Here is a 19,589-nt window from a genome sequence, read left to right on the forward strand (position 1 = left end):
CAAGGAGATCTGTGGGAAGAATGTACTTGTTAAGTTTTCAAACATTTACTCATAAACGTAACAAAATTTACAAAGTTGGATTAAAGTGCAAATTATATTTTATACAGGTTTAATGTTCTTTAAATTAGAAAGTGCATCCTTGTCTAATGAAACTGATGTGATAGTCTGAGAACAAATGGACTGAAGGATACATGAAAAAATATACCACAGTAACATTTCACAAAGATTTCTATAGTATGTATACTAGTCTACACCATCCATCACAACAGAGTTAACAGATCTACACAATACAACACGAAGTGTGACCCGAAGGTAAGGCAGTCTATTCCAAGGTTTTGATGACTGATGAGTACCTGGAAGTAGTTCTGTTTTTGATCTGTACAAAACTTCTGGGTCATTCAATTGTATGTAAGAAGCTACACAATTTTTTTTCCTATACTCTTGGATTCAAAGTTCATTTAGTTTCTGGTCATCCTGGAATTTATAGAGTAAAATACTTCAATGTTTCAGTTTTTGGACATTTGCTGGAAAAAATCTCAGTCATTGATGCAATGGCTGACCAAACATTAACACTTGATTGTTTTCTATTTACTATTCAGACATTTAATAAACTGAAGTATTTTAATTTTGTACCAGATAAATATACATCATTAATGACCATGTTTCATTCCACACAACTATCATGGGAAGATTAAAAGCTAGTTTAAAAAAAAAAAAAAAAGCAACACTCAACCAACCAGTTTTTGGCTACATAGTAATCCTAGTATAATTTTCTAAAGGCATGGTTAGTTGAGCAGAAGTCTTTGTGGAGAAAACTAATATGCAGGCAAAATTTGCACTATACACAAGTGGGCTTGTATGATTCAGGCATAAATAAATAACGTAATAAAATACACCATAGCTACATAACTTAATTGAATTGAATAGTATGGGTCTCAAGCACCAAGCCAACAACTGACTATGTGGCACTAGGGCTGTTACAGGTGTGAATATATTAGATAAAAAATTTGAAGCCTGGAGAAAAGATCATGGGATTTGATGTGAAGCTGTAAGAGCCATCAAGAAAGTTGTCCACATGTGGAGAGATGTGAGAGACTTGGAGGGAATGGGAAAGTTGAAATACAAAGTCTCAGTGTCACAGGACATCAACAGCAGAGTATGGGGAGAGAAAGATCATAATTGTATAACTCTAAGATAGGTGCATGTGTCCAGGATAAAGCTGTTCCTCAACTACAGTTAGACTGAATTGTACTATGATAATATTAAAGGTCTGATGGAGTGGAGTTTATCACTGATTTCCACATCCCAAGTGACTGCCACTTTAATGGAAAAGACAAAGGAGAATGGGGAAGCACTATGAAACAGGAATACATTGGAAAGCTGATGCAGAAAGATGGGCAGTAGAAAGTGCAAACTGTCTCATTTCTATTGATGCCTAGATTGCTGGGAACTCAGGTAATATTCTCCACACACAAAATAACCTTTTTTCTGAATACAAGTAACAAGTGGATTAGAGTGAAAGGACAACATGAATCTAGTGAAAGGAAGAGTCATGATATCATGTTCATGTCTGGGATAGAATATACAATAATCTAGATGTTAGTTTACATGAAATGGAGGAGATTCCTTTGATAAAAGCTGAGGAACAGCACTGTAAAACACTATGTGATGCAGAAACTTTGAACCATCAATGTAGAGTGCGTAGTAGAAAAGTGGCACAAAGATAAAAAAAAAAAGTACAGTCGGGAGGAAAGATTTAGGGCAGAGAAAAGAGGGACATACTGAGAGATGAAGCAGAACAATGGGTAATAATGAGTTGGGATGAATGAAAAAAAAAAAAAAAAAAAAAAAAAAAAAAAAAAAAAAAAAAGTGGAAATGTTTGAGATGCGTGTGAGAGCAAAGAATTTTGAAGAACTTGTGGGGGGGAATGGAAAACTAATGTAGATAAAAACTGAATGAAATGAGTTGTTTTGGTACAAAGAAGGCTAGGGCAACAGGACAGCAGTAGGACTGTTTCAGCAAAAGGACTTGAAAGGAAGAGGAAAGCACCTGTAGCAAAGCGGAAGCCTGTATGACAAACTGAATCAAGTCTGACAAGAGTGCAGGGAGATAAAAGGAAGGGGGGAACCCCTAACTTAAACTTGAAATTATACTTTAGCTAATTTGGAAAGAAGCCGAGATGAATATATCACTGATAATAGTAATCCATAAAACTAGTTAATCCCAGTATTCAACATTTTCCTTGCATACAAAGAAACTTGTAAAATGCACCTAACAATAAATAACCACAGACACACAAGTAAAATTTGTTTCTAGACATGACATCACACACTAGAGTAATGGGCTGTAAAACTATGACAAAGAAGTCTGATGAAACAAGGGACTATCATAGCTACTAGTCAGCAAGGAGCCAAACTCCATTTATAGTTTTGCTTAACCAATTATTTGGAAAGCATTTAACAAAACACTGATGAGACTTTTAAAATAAGAATGCATTTTTCAGTTTTCTACTCACCCTGATCTAGTTACTTGATGGCAATTTTCTGACATTAAAACAATTAAGTTTCACCTCAAGTTTCATCTTGCCACTCAGTTCTCCATGAGCAGCAATCTTTTTATCCTTGATCTTATCTCACACCTCAAAACAATCTGAACATTTCCATATGATAATTTCAACTATTTAAAGCCTCAAAAATCTGTAGATTTGAGAACAAATTAAAGATTCATTCATTTGTTTAATGGACACGGCACACTGCTGAGATTAACACTTGAAACATTCCCCAAATTTGCTTAACTCTAAATATATTCTCACAAACACCATACTTATTGTTCTTTCCATAATAATGCTTCCAATCAGATACACAGATATTTATGTAATGTCTAGCACATGTCTCCAGTAGCTTTTATTAAATCATTCATAAATACTTGCTACAAAAAAATACAAACTGTGATGCTTTTGAAAAACAAAAAGGAAAACAGAACATTACACAACTACCTAAAGGTTAAGAAGAAAAACTTAATATGTAAGAAGAAAATTAAGAAAATAATGTATAAAGACAATTGGGAAAGACTGATATGGTAAAGAGTACATCTTGCATTCTGTAAAGCAGTGGTGGTATGCTTTGGAAAAATGGTATATTCAACAATTTGGATTGCAAATATTGTACTTATATAAAATAATCTCATTGACTGTATACATGAAGTAAAAGAAATATTTGGTATCAGCACTTAAACATCTTGCTACAAAACAAAGGATGCCAATCTTTAATTTATGATTACATTTCAAAATTTATTCATAATTCATGATAACATTTGAGGCCATTAATAGCTATATATTGTATGTTCCCTTCACTGGTGTCAATGTAAATATGAGGTAGGCAAAGAAGATACACATACCATGAACTGAACACCAGAAACAATAATCTCAATGAAACATATACTGATCTTGGAGATTTAATGTGTGTTATCCACATCTGCAATTGTCTTTGTAGTATGCCAGCAAGGTAAGCATTTGGAAGAGGAGCAGAAGACTCAGTTCACTTCATGGGCCTGGGTTTCCTGAGGCTTCATGACCTCTGGCAGCTCGGGAGGAGAGGAGAGAGGAGTAATGTCAAGACTCTCAAACTCTCCATTTTCTTGCCTGTGACAAAATAAAAGAATAATAAAAAAATGCAATATCTCAAGAAAATACACAAGAATTACATAATAGTGAGGGAGAGCCACTGGATGCTATAAAGAACATTATGATAACTACATAGCAACTGTCTTAGGTGGGTCACTTTCCAGTAGGAAATGGTGTTGAGGAAACATGTATGTTGACATCTTGATTATGTGTACATTTGACTAAGTTACACAAGTGAAATCTAAAGTCACAGATTATACTATAGATACTACAAGAACAGTGAACTCTCTATATCAAAGATCAGAAATGTAAATCTATATATATATATATATAAGCCAAATTAGGTGAAAAATTTTATATTAGAATGCAGAGTGCCTGAAGTAAATAATAATGTAGAATGTTGGCAGTGCTCTGTGAACAACATTATTTAAAAAGTACGCAGATACTTGAGATGATCAAGAGCAGAAATATTCATGGAACTCTAAAGCATAAAAAAAAAAAAAAAAAAAAAAAAAAAATTCAAATCCTTTATGGCTGTCTAAAGAGAAATGAGTTTATTTTGCTAGAAATAACTATAAATAAGATTGCTAAATAAAATATGAAGGCAAGGCACAAGCTTCACCAATACACACTGCTTCACCTGAACACCAAGGCAACAGTAGCAGGGCTCTGGGCTCGAGCTGTCTGAGCTGACAAATTGTAGTCGCTTAACTGTTTGTCATCGTCAAATATTTCTGTTCCACGTTCGTTCATGAGTTGCTGATTTTCTGGTTCTACTTTCATTATTCCTTTAAAAGAAAAAGAAAGGTCATTTAAAAAATAATTGATGGATTTTATTGGAAAATTTGATGCCACAACAATAAAGTGATATGACACCATAAAAGCAATGATAGAGAACTCAAACCTAATCACTGTATAACTGCAAATGTATTCTAACAATATATATACTAGATTTTCTTTCTTTCTACATACAATAAATATTTCAAGTTTCAATACCATTGCTACGTGCAGCTGACTTGAAAAGTTAAAAGTAGTTACCTTGTATAATTTTTTTGAGTTCTCTTACTGTTGTTGTTTCCTTTGCATCTGTGAAGATTGTAGTCTTCTTTCTTCGAACCATCAAAAACACATCCTGCAAAAAAATGTATCCTTGTTCAGTGTGTAGCTACCAGTTCAGGTAAACACTCATTAGCTCATGTATAAAAGATGACAGGAGAAACAGAAATAGAGGCATAGGTGAACTGTTTTGCCAGAGTTGGCTATGGTATTAACACTGAAGGGCAGCCTTCAATGAGTGAGGTTTCCTTCAAGGTCTCCTTCAGACATTTTTTTTGTATTCAATCTGGGTGAAATGAAAGAGAGAAAAATAAAAAAAAGAGAACAATAGAGAAGAGAAGAGATAACAAAAAAAATACGGACAACAAAACAATAACAATTAGTGATAATGATGATGATACATCTTCCACACCAACAGTTACTACTTCAATAACAATTTATCCCTGAAAATGACCTGTGACAGCCAGGTTCTGAGTCCATGGATTATATAGTCAAGAATGACTGAAATGCGTCTGTCCTTTACTAATGTCCTGAACTGGAAATTTTGTATCTTGTCTCTCACTGCGACAACTTTCACAAACTTGGACGTTATGAGCTCTGCTATGTTTTCATCCCCAAGCTAACTCTGGAAAGGAGTGTTATCCATACATGTGTGGAGTACCCTTTCACATACAAGTGAAGCATACATACATGGGCTTCCACTCATAGATACTTCTTTCTTGAACAAACTGTTATCAAAAGCATTTCATCTCATCAACTCCTCTTTAAATGACTGTCTTCAGCCTCTCTCATTGCCACAATGCTGCATCTCTTCCCATCTTCTACTGCTACTTTCATGCCAACTCCTCTTCTAATCTTGCTAACTGCATGCCTACCCTGTTCCCATGGCCTTCTTCTTCTTCTTTGGACCTGTTGCGCTTTGAATTGCTTCTTCATCTTTCTCTACACCCTTGGATAATTATTTCTTACTGTCCAGCATTTGGTCAAAATTATTTTCATGTGGCTCACTATTTCTCTGTCTCTTGTTAGTCCTAGCACTGCTCCTCTAATTCCTCTGCCTTCTTCCTCCTTCCTCTTGGCCTATAATTCCTGCCACTTGTCTAACTCTTGTCTTTGTGCTTTGGACATGCAGAAGACTTTCTAATATCTCTCTCATATTGTGTCCACCTCTCTACTGCAAGAGCTAACCAGTATTCACAATCTTTCATCTCTTTCTATTGGTAAACTCTTAAAGTTCCTGCATGCTTCTGTATTTCCTCCTACCTCTGGTTTGAACTGTTTCAAGAGGGAAATTACAAAACTGTTTTCAAATTTTGAGTAATCCTTTTGACTGAACTCTCTGGGGACTAACACATTCAGTGGACCTTTTCTGTTACCCTTAGCCAGAGCCTCTTTTCCATAAAAAATAAAATAAAATAAAATAAAATAAAAATAAATAAATAAATAAATAAATAAAAAAATGCAACACCTAAGTAACAGACAGGATAATCTGGCCATGTGTGTCTAACTCGTTACTGATCACACCAAAACAATCAAAAAGACCCAGTTGACTATCCTGCCACTATTACATTATTATTATCTACTTTCTCTTTTCCTGGGTGAGTTATGCTGGTTTTACTGATGGATGCACACTGTTATGGGCTGAAAATGGTGGTCTTCAGATGCAGCAATGAGGTAATGAGACAAAAACACTTGAAACTGATTTCCAGAAACACAAAGCTATTTCCACAACAAAATTACACCAATGACTGACAAAAAAAAAAAAAAAAAGTCTCCACAAACATAACAGCGCCTATCTCCTCCATCATGTGCATCCTCAAACGATGAAGCACAAGAGGCAGATCTTGTACTGATGACTGGCAAATTTTCTATTAAGACTAAAATCACTATCTAAGTGAAGGAGGTTGTTGATGGTGCCTGTAGTCTTTTAACATTCGTCGGAAATAAGCAGGTAAAAAGAAATCCTAAGCAATATTAATCCAGTATATATAAGTGAAAAAACCATGAGGACACAGGTAACCATACAATATGACTTGCAAACTGCCTTATACTAAAATCATTACCTAAGAAAACGGGGTTATTGATGTTGCCTTTAGCCTTTTAAGGTTCCTCGAAAATATATACGAGAGAAGTGCACAGGGGCACAGGTAATTATGTCGAGCGTGTGTGTGCGCACTTCACGCCGCCCAGGGCCAGTGAGCGGGCAGTGCTATGGGGTGGCTCGCCGGTCCGTCACTTGTCTGCAGGCCCCACGTCTCTGCCTGCAGGGTCACGCTGCCTTGTCCCCATTACTGCTGCAAAACTAATGCTATCAACGAAATGAGGCAACGAAACCCCTAAAACGAGAACAAGGTATCGGGGAGACCTACCATGACTCTCGCTAAACGGAGGTAAATAACCAAACAGGGACAACAACACAACGAAGAACTGGCGCTTTGGTTCTCATATCAGTGGCTAACAATTTGTGGTCTATGTATAAAAAAAATATGTTTCACTGATTTTGAGTATCTAAAATCAAAGCATGCATTTTTTCAAAACTTTATAAGGCGTGTTTAATGATAATATTGGTCATTGGAATATTGTGGTGACGTTGATATATATTTTCGAAATACGCAAATTTCAAGAAAAGTGAAAATAGCTAAAACATTGCAGTATTTTTTACTGTTGTAAATATTGTCATTTTCATGTAGTAACAAACAGCATTACGATATTTTATAGGAAAATGTAAGGATTGCGCAGCGGCTCTTGATCGTTGTGTGGGGAGATTGTTGCCACAGCTCGCTACCCTCAGTTATTTGGCAATGTACAGCCTCATACTGACATGACTTCTGCCTACTATATTATCAAGTAACTACATAACCCAAACCTACCCATTTATGGGTAGCTTTAGCCACGTAAACATTTAGACAAGGCATAAAAAAAAACGTGAGCTTGGCCAGTGGTAGGTGGGCATCTCGCCGCGCGGGGCCCTCTCTCTGATTGGCTCGGCTGGAGTTTAAATAAAAGCATTTAAAACAAACATGGCTACAGAGTGACACTGTGCGATGCGCTGAAGTGCTGCTGTGTTTTATTCCCAGTGACACGTTGACAATAATGACGGTAGTGACCCAGGCAGCGGCGGCGTGACAGGCGAAGGGGCGGCGGGGCGGCAGAAGCGAGTGTGGCTCTGTTAGTGTGGCGTGTACAGGTGCTGCGGGACTCACTCAATGAGCCCCACCGTATGCTTGTTGAGTGCTAGTGTGTGCAAAAGTGCGAGTGACAAAAGTGAGTAATAAAGCGTTGAACAGGACAGCCGTCTTGAGCATGGAGGACTCGAGCGAGGTGCTGGTGTGTGCTGCAGAGTATATGAAAGGTATGTGTCCGTGCGTCTGTCTGCGTGTTTGTCCCTGCCTATCTTCCCTTTGCTACTCAGGAATGTTGTTGGCCCGCTAGGCTCACACTCTAGCCAAATGTCACGGGAAAGGTGTTCATGTACTCCGCGTATTGTGTTCACCTAGGTTATGGCATGTGGAGGTGCCAAGCATGTCACGTTAGGGACGCAATAGCTACCCGTGGGAAGTAAGGTAGTGAGAAACTGTAATTGACCCAGCTAATACTAATGTTTAGCAACTTTGGTAATGGTTCTGAATGCCTATTATTCTTATTTCTTAATGTTAGTTTCCCGTTTCGGAATTTATAAGTGATCTGCAAATGTATGTATATTATTATTTTTTCCATTATTTTATTTATTTATTTTTTTTTTTATTAATTAGGATGATAGGTCGTATAATGTAAGCTTGAGTGCAAGGCGTTAAGGGAAGCATCACCCCTGCATGACTACCAGGATGTTAGTATCTATAAAAAAGGAAAGTAAACATTTATAGCTTTATCTCATCTGCAATCCATCTCCTTCCTCCCTCCTCCCTGTAAGCTCCCAGAGGGTTATTACTGACTTTAACCTCTTGTAATAATCTTGCAACAACCAGACCCAACTATCACTGTTTAAGGGATGATTCCTATCAGTCATGCAGCACACTATTAGAATATTTTGCTAGGTATATATTTCAGAATAACTAATTTTATACTGGCAGAACAAATTATTACTAGTTTGTGTTTCTTTGTAGTATATATTATTACTTTTTGTGTCTGTTAGATGGGCTGAGTTAGGTTTGGAAAAAAAAGTGACTAATGTATGTAATGGTGATGTTTATGATATCTGTAAGAAGAAAAAAAAAATCATTTGGTAGAGTGATGGAAGTAATTTCTGAAAACTGACTTAATCATGTGATTGAAAGTTTGATTAATATTACATTGTGGAACATGAAGACTTGTTAAAAAGAAAAGCAGGTAAAAGGAAAATAAGAATAACCTAAGAGCCATTGGGATGCAGTGTATAGTGTGCTGGGGGTGTGACTAGTGGTGGATGTTGCATGAAGGTCCAGTGATCAGATGCATACAGTATCCCAAATTATGTTGCACCTGTGACATTTAGGTGAAGTATAGGAAATGTGATCTGTTTTGTTTGTTTATTTTATCCATTTATTTATTTACTTTTATTTATACATTGCCAGGAGCTGAATGAAGGTTGTTCAGCTATCTTGCTATTTCATTGTAGTGTACCTCATTCATTCATCACCCTTCACAGATAAAAAAAAAAAAAAGTTATATGTATTTTTATTTTTTCATTTTTTTTTTTTATTTGGCAAGTAGTAGACCTTGATGACAGATTCTGTGTGTTCCTAGGGGGTAATGGGAGTTTTAAAGGTTGAAGGCAGTTCACAACAGGCATGACTTATCATGCGACTCTGTTATCAGTTTGCTTTGACACTCAGGAAAGGACATAAAAAGTTACAACCTATCATGATAATAGCAAGACACATTGGAGGCTATGCGTGATCAACACAACTAAGTAGATGGAAAAGAGTGTTGTTTCTTACCTTGTTAATGGTGAAAGTGTGTAAACATATGTGGGAGTCTTTGAGTGCGATGTTTGTTTATCAGATTACAACAATTATTGAATTGAGAAGGAAGAGAATGCTTATACAAGAAAGCAAGTTCTACATTAGGTAGAAGGTACCTATGGAACAGAATAAGTTTATTTATTTTTAGGGGAAGGGAAAGGGGAAATAGCCAGGGAACCCAAGTCTTACTATACTTAATATGTATTGCCATAGTAAGATAAGATCATAAGTGTGATCATAAAACATTAGAACTTTGCTAGATAAATGGTAATAGTAATAAAAACAGCTGAATTGTGGATAAAATTGCATGTAATTCAGCAGCTTATGGACAGAAAGGGTGGTGCACAACTGTACTATGTCTACTGGTACTAGAAATGGTATATTGTGGAAAAATAACATATAACATGAGTGCAAGCTGTGAAACCTTTCTTCATGGTCATAAACTGAGAGTATTAGTAATCACTTCCTGAAAGGTCATACGGTGCCTTGTCAAATGTTGTAATGGCCTCAAAAGTATGAGCTGCAAAGATTGACTTCACTTGTTGCCCTTGTTCCATCTGTGGCTGGTCAGGATAAGTTCCCAAATAGCCATGCAAGGACCTAAAGGTTAGTTATTGTTTAGGTATCCATTTTCAATGGAGAAAATAATATATGACATGACATGGAATATAGATTTGGGAATTGGCTAACATTGTAGACATATTTGCTACATATATTGTGTGTTGAACAGATAATAGATGGACAGTAAGAATAACAAAAAGACAGCCTAGGAATAGTAAAAGAAGTCAAGGCTGACAGAGAACTAGATAAGGAGTTTAGATAAAGAAGTTTTGCTGGTATTGATGATTATATTATCAATGAGACTGACCATCTATAATATAGTAACACTTGTAGATGAATGAGGATAGATGAATGAGGATGTGAATATGATGAGTCCCATCCAAGGGAGAAGGAATGGCAAAGGTTTGACTAATCCAGGGAATTTGATCTGGCTGTAATAAGAACCTGGTGAACATGTCATGAAGGTTCTCTGTTGCTAACTACTACATCATTTCACAATACTTGTTGATTTGACTGAAGCAAATAGTAAGGACACTACTTGTATATCTTGAATGTTCATGTCTATCAACAGTGTATAATGTAAGGATGCTTTGCTCTGTCCAAAGCTTACATTATATGCCAAGTTTGTTCCATGTCTTCAAAAAAAAGAAAAAAGGCATTTAAATCTAGCTCATGTACACCTCTTGGCAGCTGTCCAGAAACATGTTTCCTCATTTTGACACATGGTGATGGTTTATGTGTTGGCTTATGACAGCACCATAGTGCCTAGAAACCAGCAGCTATTATGGTATTCTTGTACATCACACTATGGCCAGGATTTGTGTGGAAGATTTTGGTGGCTCTGAATATTGTTCAAAGATTTAGGCTGTGTGTGTGTGTTTTTGCATATGTGCCTTCCCCCTTCTCCCTTCCACACCTTTGCGTGCTTTCTTGTGAGTGGCAGTGATAAAGTGTCCATTGTCCTTCAGAAACCCGTTTTCTTATGCCGCTGAATTGTGCTTACAGGAAAATACACCTTTTTATCATTATCTCCACCCTCTGACTTCTCTCTCTCTCTCTCTCTCTCTCTCTCTCTCTCTCTCTCTCTCTCTCTCTCTCTCTCTCTCTCTCTCTCTCTCTCTCTCTCTCTCTCTCTCTCTCTCTCTCTTCTCCCTATCATCTCATTTGCTCTTGACACTTCCCCTCTTCATCAGGAACCTCCATTGTTTTCTAGGATAACAGTGTAATACTTACCTTTCCACCTCCTGTATGAGTTTCTTATGAAAAAAGTCACTAATAACTTTTTGTGATCATAGGAAACCAAACCCTCGCCTTCATTGTCCTGTCATTGTAAAGCCTTTATGCATACTTGTGTTGTCTAGTACTATCATGTCTTATCATGTTCTGTATGGAGACAATTTAGATAAAGTTAAGACTGTGTGTAGCAAGTGCCACCCCCTCCCCCTCCCCCCCCCCCTCTCTCTCTCTCTCTCTCTCTCTCTCTCTCTCTCTCTCTCTCTCTCTCTCTCTCTCTCTCTCTCTCTCTCTCTCTCTCTCTCTCTCTGATACAGTAGAATATACAAATGCGTTATTGTCTTTCCAGATCGGTTGTATTTTGTTACTCTGCGGACTTCAGGTAGACCCAGATCAACGGCCAACACGCATTATTTCTCAATCGACGATGAGTTGGTTTATGAAAACTTCTACGCGGACTTCGGCCCGCTCAACCTGGCCATGCTGTGTCGGTACTGCCGCAAGCTGAACAAGAAATTAAAGGTGAGTCTCTCATAAAAGGGACATAACTGTGCTACATGTCCGACTATTAATGTTGTTTATATTTATGCCCCATTATAGTCTTTAGTTCCTGTGTGTGTGTGTGTGTATGTGTGCGGTTTTTATTGTATTTTTTTTTTTTTTAATTACTTGTTCTTTCATCAGTCATTTCAAGTTGTTAGTCCGTGGTATCGTGAATCGAACTCACCCGCTCATTTATTGATGCAGGAAGCCACGAGACAGGAAACTCTGTTTTTTATTGTACTTTTTCTTCTTAATCACTTGTGTTGTTTTCATCACAGTCATATTAAGTTGTTAGTCGATGGTATCATGAAACTGACTCAGTCGCTCACTTGATGCCGCAGGGAATCACGAGGCAAGGAATTTTGTGGTTCCTCTGCGTGTTGTGCTTCTTAGTTCAGTGTAGCAGTGCCTCATACTCGACCTCGTATTCATTGATGACTCCTCGTACTCATTGATGACTGCGAATGCTGATCACACTTGAATGGCTGTACTGAATCGCTATGACATATAATCTAGTTAAAGTCTGCAGCCTCATCCTATTGTATATGCTCATGGAGGTTATAAATGAGTTGTGTATAGCTAAACCCACAAGGGAAATTTAATTTTTGAGCAATTAAGTTTGACAACGTTTTTAAAATAGTGCTAAGTTTTTCAACGTTGCATAACTTGCAGGAGAAAGGTCTAGCTGTACTTTAGCGTGGGCAGCGAAAGTGTGGGATGTGAGGTGGGTAGTCTGAGGTGAATGGCTCTTGGGAGTGTGGGAGGTGGTGAGAGCTTCGGCACGTCTAGCCTGCCTGCCTACCTCGGCGCAGAGCCTTTCCTGGCCCTGAGAAAGTAATAGAGCGGCGGCAACACTTCTGGTGGCAACACACACACATACACACACACACACACACAGTCTCCATGGGAATAGATATGCAAAGAATAGACTAGGTAGAAGAGGTGATGGAGGCAATGAATGTACGTACATCTTTAAGAAAAATCAGAACAAATATAGACACGGAGACAGGACCGCGTAAAAGAACCTCATGCCTTGCAACTAAGTAACACACACACACACACACACACACACACACACACACACACACACACACACACACACACACACACACACACACATTTCTCCGTTACTAGCCATTTGAACACGGGAAGATGGCCAGTAACTGCAGCGGAAATGATAACAAAAAGCGCCGTTCATTTCAGCTTAGTTTAATCGCACCCGCCTCATGTCGCGCGGTGTTTGCAGACTGTAGTGGAATGTCTAGTCACTGGTGTAGTATGTGTCGCTTTCGCCTCCCCCTCAACCCCCCCACAAGGGTGCCCCGAGGGTTCTGGTTGAGCATGACACTCCACCGGCCGGCGTCACGCGAGCTGCACCACGAATACTACCGCCTCGACGGCCTTCATGGAGCCAGCCACTACCTGTGTACCCCACCACCCCCACTCTCTCTCTCTCTCTCTCTCTCTCTCTCTCTCTCTCTCTCTCTCTCTCTCTCTCTCTCTCTCTAAATCAAATACAAGATGTGATTACTTAATGTCATTCGTGATGGTTTATGCTCCACGGTCAGTTCTTCCTCGCGTCTGTTTTCATGTCTCTTTCTTTCTGTCTTTATTTTTACGTTGTAGCTCCGGCAGGCTCACGTTCCCGCGGGAGGCTCGGACGGCGGCCAGTTGTGCATGTGGCCGCGGTTGAACATGTGCCTAATTTGGTTTCTGTTTCGCTGACATTAAAACCACTTAATTGTTATGATGTGTTGGGCTGCGTGCGTTTACTAGCCTCCTCGCGTGGGGAACACTCACTTCTCGTTGACACGCTAAGAAAAACGTGAACATTGTTTAGATTTTTTTTTTTGTTTATTTTTATCACATTATCGAGGTACGATGCTCAAAAGTGTGTACTTATCGCCTCATATCACGTTTTTGTTATAAAATGTATGGTGTAAGCACCTATATAAGGCAATAAAAACGAGTTCTTAGGTCATTGCTTTCGTCAGATTGTATTTTTATTCATGTGTATTGTCACGACGATGCTATAGTGTGTGTGTGTGTGTGTGTGTGTGTGTGTGTGTGTGTGTGTGTGTGTGTGTGTGTGTGTGACGCCGAATGTTCAAATGAGATTAAGTGGTTTATTTATTATTTATTTTTATTGCAGAATTATATGTATATATTTTTTTTATTGAGCTCTGACAAAGGCTATGGGTGAGCGCAGCACAAGACCCCGCCCGTTTATTTGTAGCTGCTGATTACTTCCGGAGGTTTTGTTGGGGTGCGATTAGGGGCACAGTAAGGGTGGATTGGGTAATTGACGGCTCATCAAAGTTTAATGTCCTTATTAAACTATTTTTGCAACAAGCAGAACATGAAGCTTATCCGGAAGTTGTAATAATTTACTTTTCCTCCCTCTTTCACCCACACGACGACGCTAATAAGGGCTATGTATAGGTAATGGTGTAGTGGTGCAGGTAAGGGTGAATGACTATGCTACATGTGTTTGTGTGTGTGTAGGGTTGGCGGGCGCTGAGTCCAGCCCAGCCCAATCTACCAGCCAGCCAAGCCGCCCTCGCCCGTCACCATGAAGCGAAGGACCACGGGCGCTGCACCCCTTCACCCCAGCCTCAGCGAGCCTAGTGACGTGCACACTAATGTATTCCCAAAGGAGCGATGCATTGGCGCCTCTTTTACGCCGCACTAGAGCAAGTACAGTGTAAACCATGCTATTAATCGATGCAGGTGGCTGGCTGGCTGCTCGCCCGCCCTCCTCTCTCATCCACCCACCCTGCCCTACCCTACCCTACCCGTTTCCTCCTCCATCGTGCCGCCCTCCCTCCTCACTCGGACACTCAAGGCTGTAAGGGTGATCGTGCACTTCACAGTCCATTCAGGAAAAACGTAAATGAAAGTCGTATCATAATGGCATTACCGCCGAGTGTGTTGGTTGACATTTAGCGTGCGGCGAGGTGGGTTAGCCGGGCCAGTGGTATGTGGGTTAACTGTATAGCGGTACTTGGTCTGGAGCCCCTCTACCCCCCCCATCCCACCTATGTAACCCTTCCTCACCGCCCCCTGCACCCCCCATTACTACCTGGCCGCCTCCCCCCCCACATGATTCTTATTCGTCCTTCCCCGCTCGTCCATTTCCCCTTCCCCTCTCCCTCACCTCCTCCGTTTCCGCCGCGGTGGTCCCAAGGGTTAGTACGCGGGAACCTTTTCTTACTTACTTCTTACCGGTCTATTGTTACGTTTATCGGTCCCACTTCACTTTACTTCACTTCCTCCAGGTACGGTTCGTTACGGTACACCGCATTGTTTGCCCTGACGGAGGTGCGTGTCGCGGCGAGTCTTAGGAGACCTAAAAATAAGCTGATGTGTGTGGAGAAGGCTCATGGGTAGGGCGGCAGACCAGTGCTGGCGGTGTGGGAGGCGAGCAGGGGCGATCTTGATTGTGCTGCAGCCATTGTGTGGTGTTTTTAGAGATGGATACTGTATGGGTGTGTGTTGGTTTTCTTCACCACGTTTGGTGTCTCGAATAAATAAAGTATGGTGTGTGGTGCTGTATGGTGAATGATGTTCGTTTTTTTTTTGTAACTGAAGTGGCTATTTCTCATAGTACTTTAGTTTGGTGATGATATTCTAATGTTATTTTTATTTATTTATTTATTTAGTTTGTGTGTGTGTGTGTGTGTGTGTGTGTGTGTGTGTGTGTGTGTGTGTGTGTGTGTGTGTGTGTGTGTGTGGTGATGTATAATGAATGATGTTTTATTTTTTTTGGGCTATCTCTCAAACATATAAGGAGGGATAATGTATGAGTGTATGTTGTTTTCTCACGCGGCTTGGTGTCTCTTAAACGTCCAGGTTGGTGGGTGATGATCTGTTATGGAATGTTCGTTTTTGTCACTCAGCTGGCTGTGTCTCAAACATACAGGGGGGATAAAGTCTAGGTGTATACTGTTTGTTTTCGTTACTCAGCTGGGTGTCTCATACATATAGGATGGTGGGTGGTGATGAAGTAGCTAGAATAAATAATGTTAATCCTTATTACTCGAGTGGCTGTCTGTCAGATATAAAAGTTGGTGATAATGTATGTATAGTGTTTCTTTTCTCTATACAACTTCTTTTCAAACATATTTGTTGGTGATTATTTATGTACAATGTTTGTTTCCTTTATACAACTATCTTTCAAATATGTAGGTTGGTAATAATGTATGCACAATGTATTCCTCATTCAACTGGCTGTTTTCCAAATATGTAGGGTGGTGATAATGAATAAATAGTGGATTATGTTTGTTTTCATCACACAATAATTATGGCTACATATCTCATATATTGTAAGTTATTAATTATGTGTGATATATCCTCGTCATTCATGTACCCAATATGTAGGGAACAGTATTTGAAATAAAGTACAATACATGAATCAAGCGCCGTGGAAGACGAACGAGGTGCATGACCTGAAACATACCAAAACAATCAGATAATTATTAACACGTAGATGAAATTCTACTTGATTTATACACATCCTCCTTTGCCTTCCATAATGAATAGCTGAGAAAACAAACAATAATGATAATATGGAGGAGAATAATAAATAAACCAGTTTGCATCCCACGAGAGGAGGGATAGCCGAGAGAGGGGCGCCCACACACACACACACACACACACACACACACACACACACACACACACAACGTCCACATCCTGATTGCTTGGCTTGGAGCTTGAACCCTATACATTTCACCTCAAACGCCTACATATTGCACTTTTTTTTCTTTTATGTGGCTGCCTTGCCCTGAGATCTTCGAATTACGAGGAGTCTGTTAGGTGGCGTGTTTCGGGACATCCATGTGTATCCCCCGTTAGAACTGTAGCCGTGATGAAGAGTATACCTACTTACACAGGTGGGAAGTCGGTGGGGCTGTAGTGGCAGGTGCACGGAGGGGAGGAACGTGTGTATGTGTGTGTGTGTGTTTTACCTTTCTCTAGACCTTCTCCCACTCGTTCCTGCCTCTCTTCGTCCCCCCTCACTTCCTCCCGTCTTCCCTCTCTCTCTCTCTCTCTCTCTCTCTCTCTCTCTCTCTCTCTCTCTCTCTCTCTCTCTCTCTCTCTCTCTCTCTCTCTCTCTCTCGTCTAACCGACTTCCTTTTTATTTTTTTCCCTACTATTATTCTTTCCTTCCTTCCTTCCTTCCTTCCTTCCTTCCTTCCTACGTACCTGCCTGCCTGCCTGTCTATGATTACCTCCTTCCTTCCCTTCCTACGATTACCTCCCTCCCTCCCCTTTCTCCTTCCTTCATCACCAGTCGATATCCTTCCTGTTCAGCGGCATGATAACGGGGATGTACCGCCCACCAGTGCTGTACACCTGCCACCGGCCATCAGAGAGAGAGAGAGAGAGAGAGAGAGAGAGAGAGAGAGAGAGAGAGAGAGAGAGCACGTTATGGCTTGCGTCACTAGAACTTAAAAAAAAAAAAAACTTCCTTAAAAACCTATGATGCTTCAATTACGTGCAACCTTTTGGAAGTAGTGGAGGTGCGGCGTGGAAGTGGTTCAGAATATGGTCATAAGGCCTAAATCTCGCCAATTCCCGTGTCTGAAGGTGCGCGTTTAATCCGCCTTACTTATCGAAGGTTGGTTGGAAGGCTTGCTGTACGTATGTGAATCTCGATGTTCCAGGAATAGTATTTGTTATTAGGGGAAGGGGAGAAGGTGGCTGTCTGGCTGGTGCAGGGAAGACAGGCTGAACTAATCCACTGGTGTGCTTTTAGGCTTGTGATTAAAAGTTTGGCTGCAAGCGAGGATGGAGAGAAAAAAAAATGCGAACTTTGTTGTTGTGTTCTGGCGTCGTCTTTATTTTTCCTGGTTGTGTGTGCGCGCGCGCGTGTGTGTGTGTGTGTGTGTGTGTGTGTGTGTGTGTGTGTGTGTGTGTGAGAGAGAGAGAGAGAGAGAGAGAGAGAGAGAGAATTTTCCTATTTGTATTTTTTTTTTTTACAGAATTGATTGAAGCTTGTTTTGTTGTCATGCTTTCATTACATTTACTTGTGTTCTTTGTATACTCCTCGCTTCCTGTGGTAATACATTCCATTGATCTATTTCTGTACATCCGTATTTCCTCTTGTCAAGTTTTAAGTTCCTCGCTGCGTCCACTTTGTGTGTGTATGTGTGTGTGTTTGTGTGTGTGTGCGGGGAAGAGAAGGGCAGGGCTTGGTCAGAATCACTGGTATTAGCAAACATGAAGAAAAAAAAAATACAAAAAGGGAATAGGGAAAAAAAAAAAAAAAAAAAAAAACATAATGCTGGTGACCAAAGCAGTGTTATTGTTATTGTTGTTACCAGCACAGAATACAATCACACACCATTGTACGTAGAGCCGGAATCCTGCTACTTCCCCTCACGCACCGGACCCAAACAGGACGTATATAGTTGCTACACTGGACTGGGCTGCGCTGGACTGGACGAACACGTGAGGGAAAAATGACGAAATATTGATAAAAAAAAAAAAAAAAGCAACGCTCACTATATCGACAATTTTGATCAGTGAACCTTAGTGTGTGTGTGTGTGTGTGTGTGTGTGTGTGTGTGTGTGTGTGTGTGTGAGGGGGAGAGATATTGAGAGGTAGGAGGGATGGGGAGGGAGGAGAGTGACCTGCCTGCCTGCTCCTCCCTGGCAGCATAAGTGGGTCATTTGCCAGAGGGTAGGTGAGGTCACTGGCTGGGCTCGCGAGTCTCCTGGTAGTGGTGGTGGTGGTACCTGCCTAACTTTCTGTACTGTAGCAACGTGCAAGTCGCGCTCTCAGCACCTCATTGTGGCCTGTTCAGGTTACTCTGGCGTCAAATATACCGTTACCCTTACACACCATTCTCTCTCTCTCTCTCTCTCTCTCTCTCTCTCTCTCTCTCTCTCTCTCTCTCTCTCTCTCTCTCTCTCGTAATATTCAGCCCAGCTCAGCACGATCGCAGTAATATATGCTGACGAAGACCGAGGCGAGGCAGGGCCGAGGAATGCGATTCATACATAGTGAGAGGTGTTCGAGAGGCTCGCCGCGCCCCCAGGTACTCGCGGGGGAGGGGGGGAAGGAGAGAGACAGGGGGGCAGTGAAGGGGTGTGTAGCCAACCCTCAGTAGCTGGAAGGTCGATATACGCGTCCTCTTGGTAAGGATGGGAGCCTTCGTTGCTCTCCTCTCCCCCTTCCTGCTCTCCACCTCTCATCCTCGTCCCCCACCTCATCCACCTCCTCCCGAACCTCCTCCTCCAGCTGCCGCACCAGTAATATCTCCCTGATCTCAAGGGCCTTCATGCAACTTCCTTCCAAATTATACCCCCGAGTTGACTGAGTGGCACACCGACTGACCTCCCTCCTTTCCCGCCCTGGTTCGTGGCATCATGCACACTCAGATTAAAGTCATGTTGTATCTAGTGTCTGTATCTTACCTTAATCCACCACCTACCTGCCCGCCATCTCGCCTCACCTGTCTGTCGTCTTATTGTATACCTGTTTGACGAGTAAATGGGGTACAACAGGAAAATATATTGTGATATCTAGATATTTAAAGACATCATGGTGCGCCTACAAAGCAGAACTAGTTAATAATGTTGAGATGGTGAGCTGGGGGCGTCTCGGCTTCCGTTTACGTCACGG

The 19,589-nt window shown here is 40.6% G+C and overlaps 2 protein-coding genes across 3 annotated transcripts in view; one reads left to right on the forward strand and one right to left on the reverse strand.

Moving 5' to 3' along the window:
- Positions 1-29: 29 nt before the first annotated feature.
- Positions 30-7,119, reverse strand: LOC135101403 (elongin-B-like). 2 transcript variants are annotated; one of them, XM_064005337.1, is made up of 4 exons: positions 7,049-7,119; positions 4,662-4,755; positions 4,264-4,411; positions 30-3,641 (listed from the first exon to the last, which is right to left on the reverse strand). In XM_064005337.1, exons 1-4 carry the CDS (start codon positions 7,049-7,051, stop codon positions 3,533-3,535), a joined length of 354 nt encoding a protein of 117 aa, XP_063861407.1. In that variant the 5' UTR covers positions 7,052-7,119; the 3' UTR covers positions 30-3,532. The 2 variants fall into 2 exon arrangements, with proteins under 2 accessions (XP_063861407.1, XP_063861408.1); XM_064005338.1 differs by lacking the exon at positions 7,049-7,119 and adding an exon at positions 6,743-7,013.
- A 316-nt stretch (positions 7,120-7,435) lies between these two features.
- LOC135101404 (dual specificity protein phosphatase CDC14A-like) overlaps positions 7,436-19,589 on the forward strand; it is a 45,937-nt gene continuing 33,783 nt past the window's right edge. Inside the window, 2 exon segments of the mRNA XM_064005339.1 lie at positions 7,436-8,031; positions 11,763-11,935. Of these exon segments, the coding sequence (XP_063861409.1) occupies positions 7,983-8,031; positions 11,763-11,935 (222 nt within the window). The 5' untranslated portion in view covers positions 7,436-7,982.

Source organism: Scylla paramamosain, chromosome 6 (assembly GCF_035594125.1).
Source record: "Scylla paramamosain isolate STU-SP2022 chromosome 6, ASM3559412v1, whole genome shotgun sequence".
Classification (NCBI taxonomy): Eukaryota; Metazoa; Arthropoda; class Malacostraca; order Decapoda; family Portunidae; genus Scylla; species Scylla paramamosain.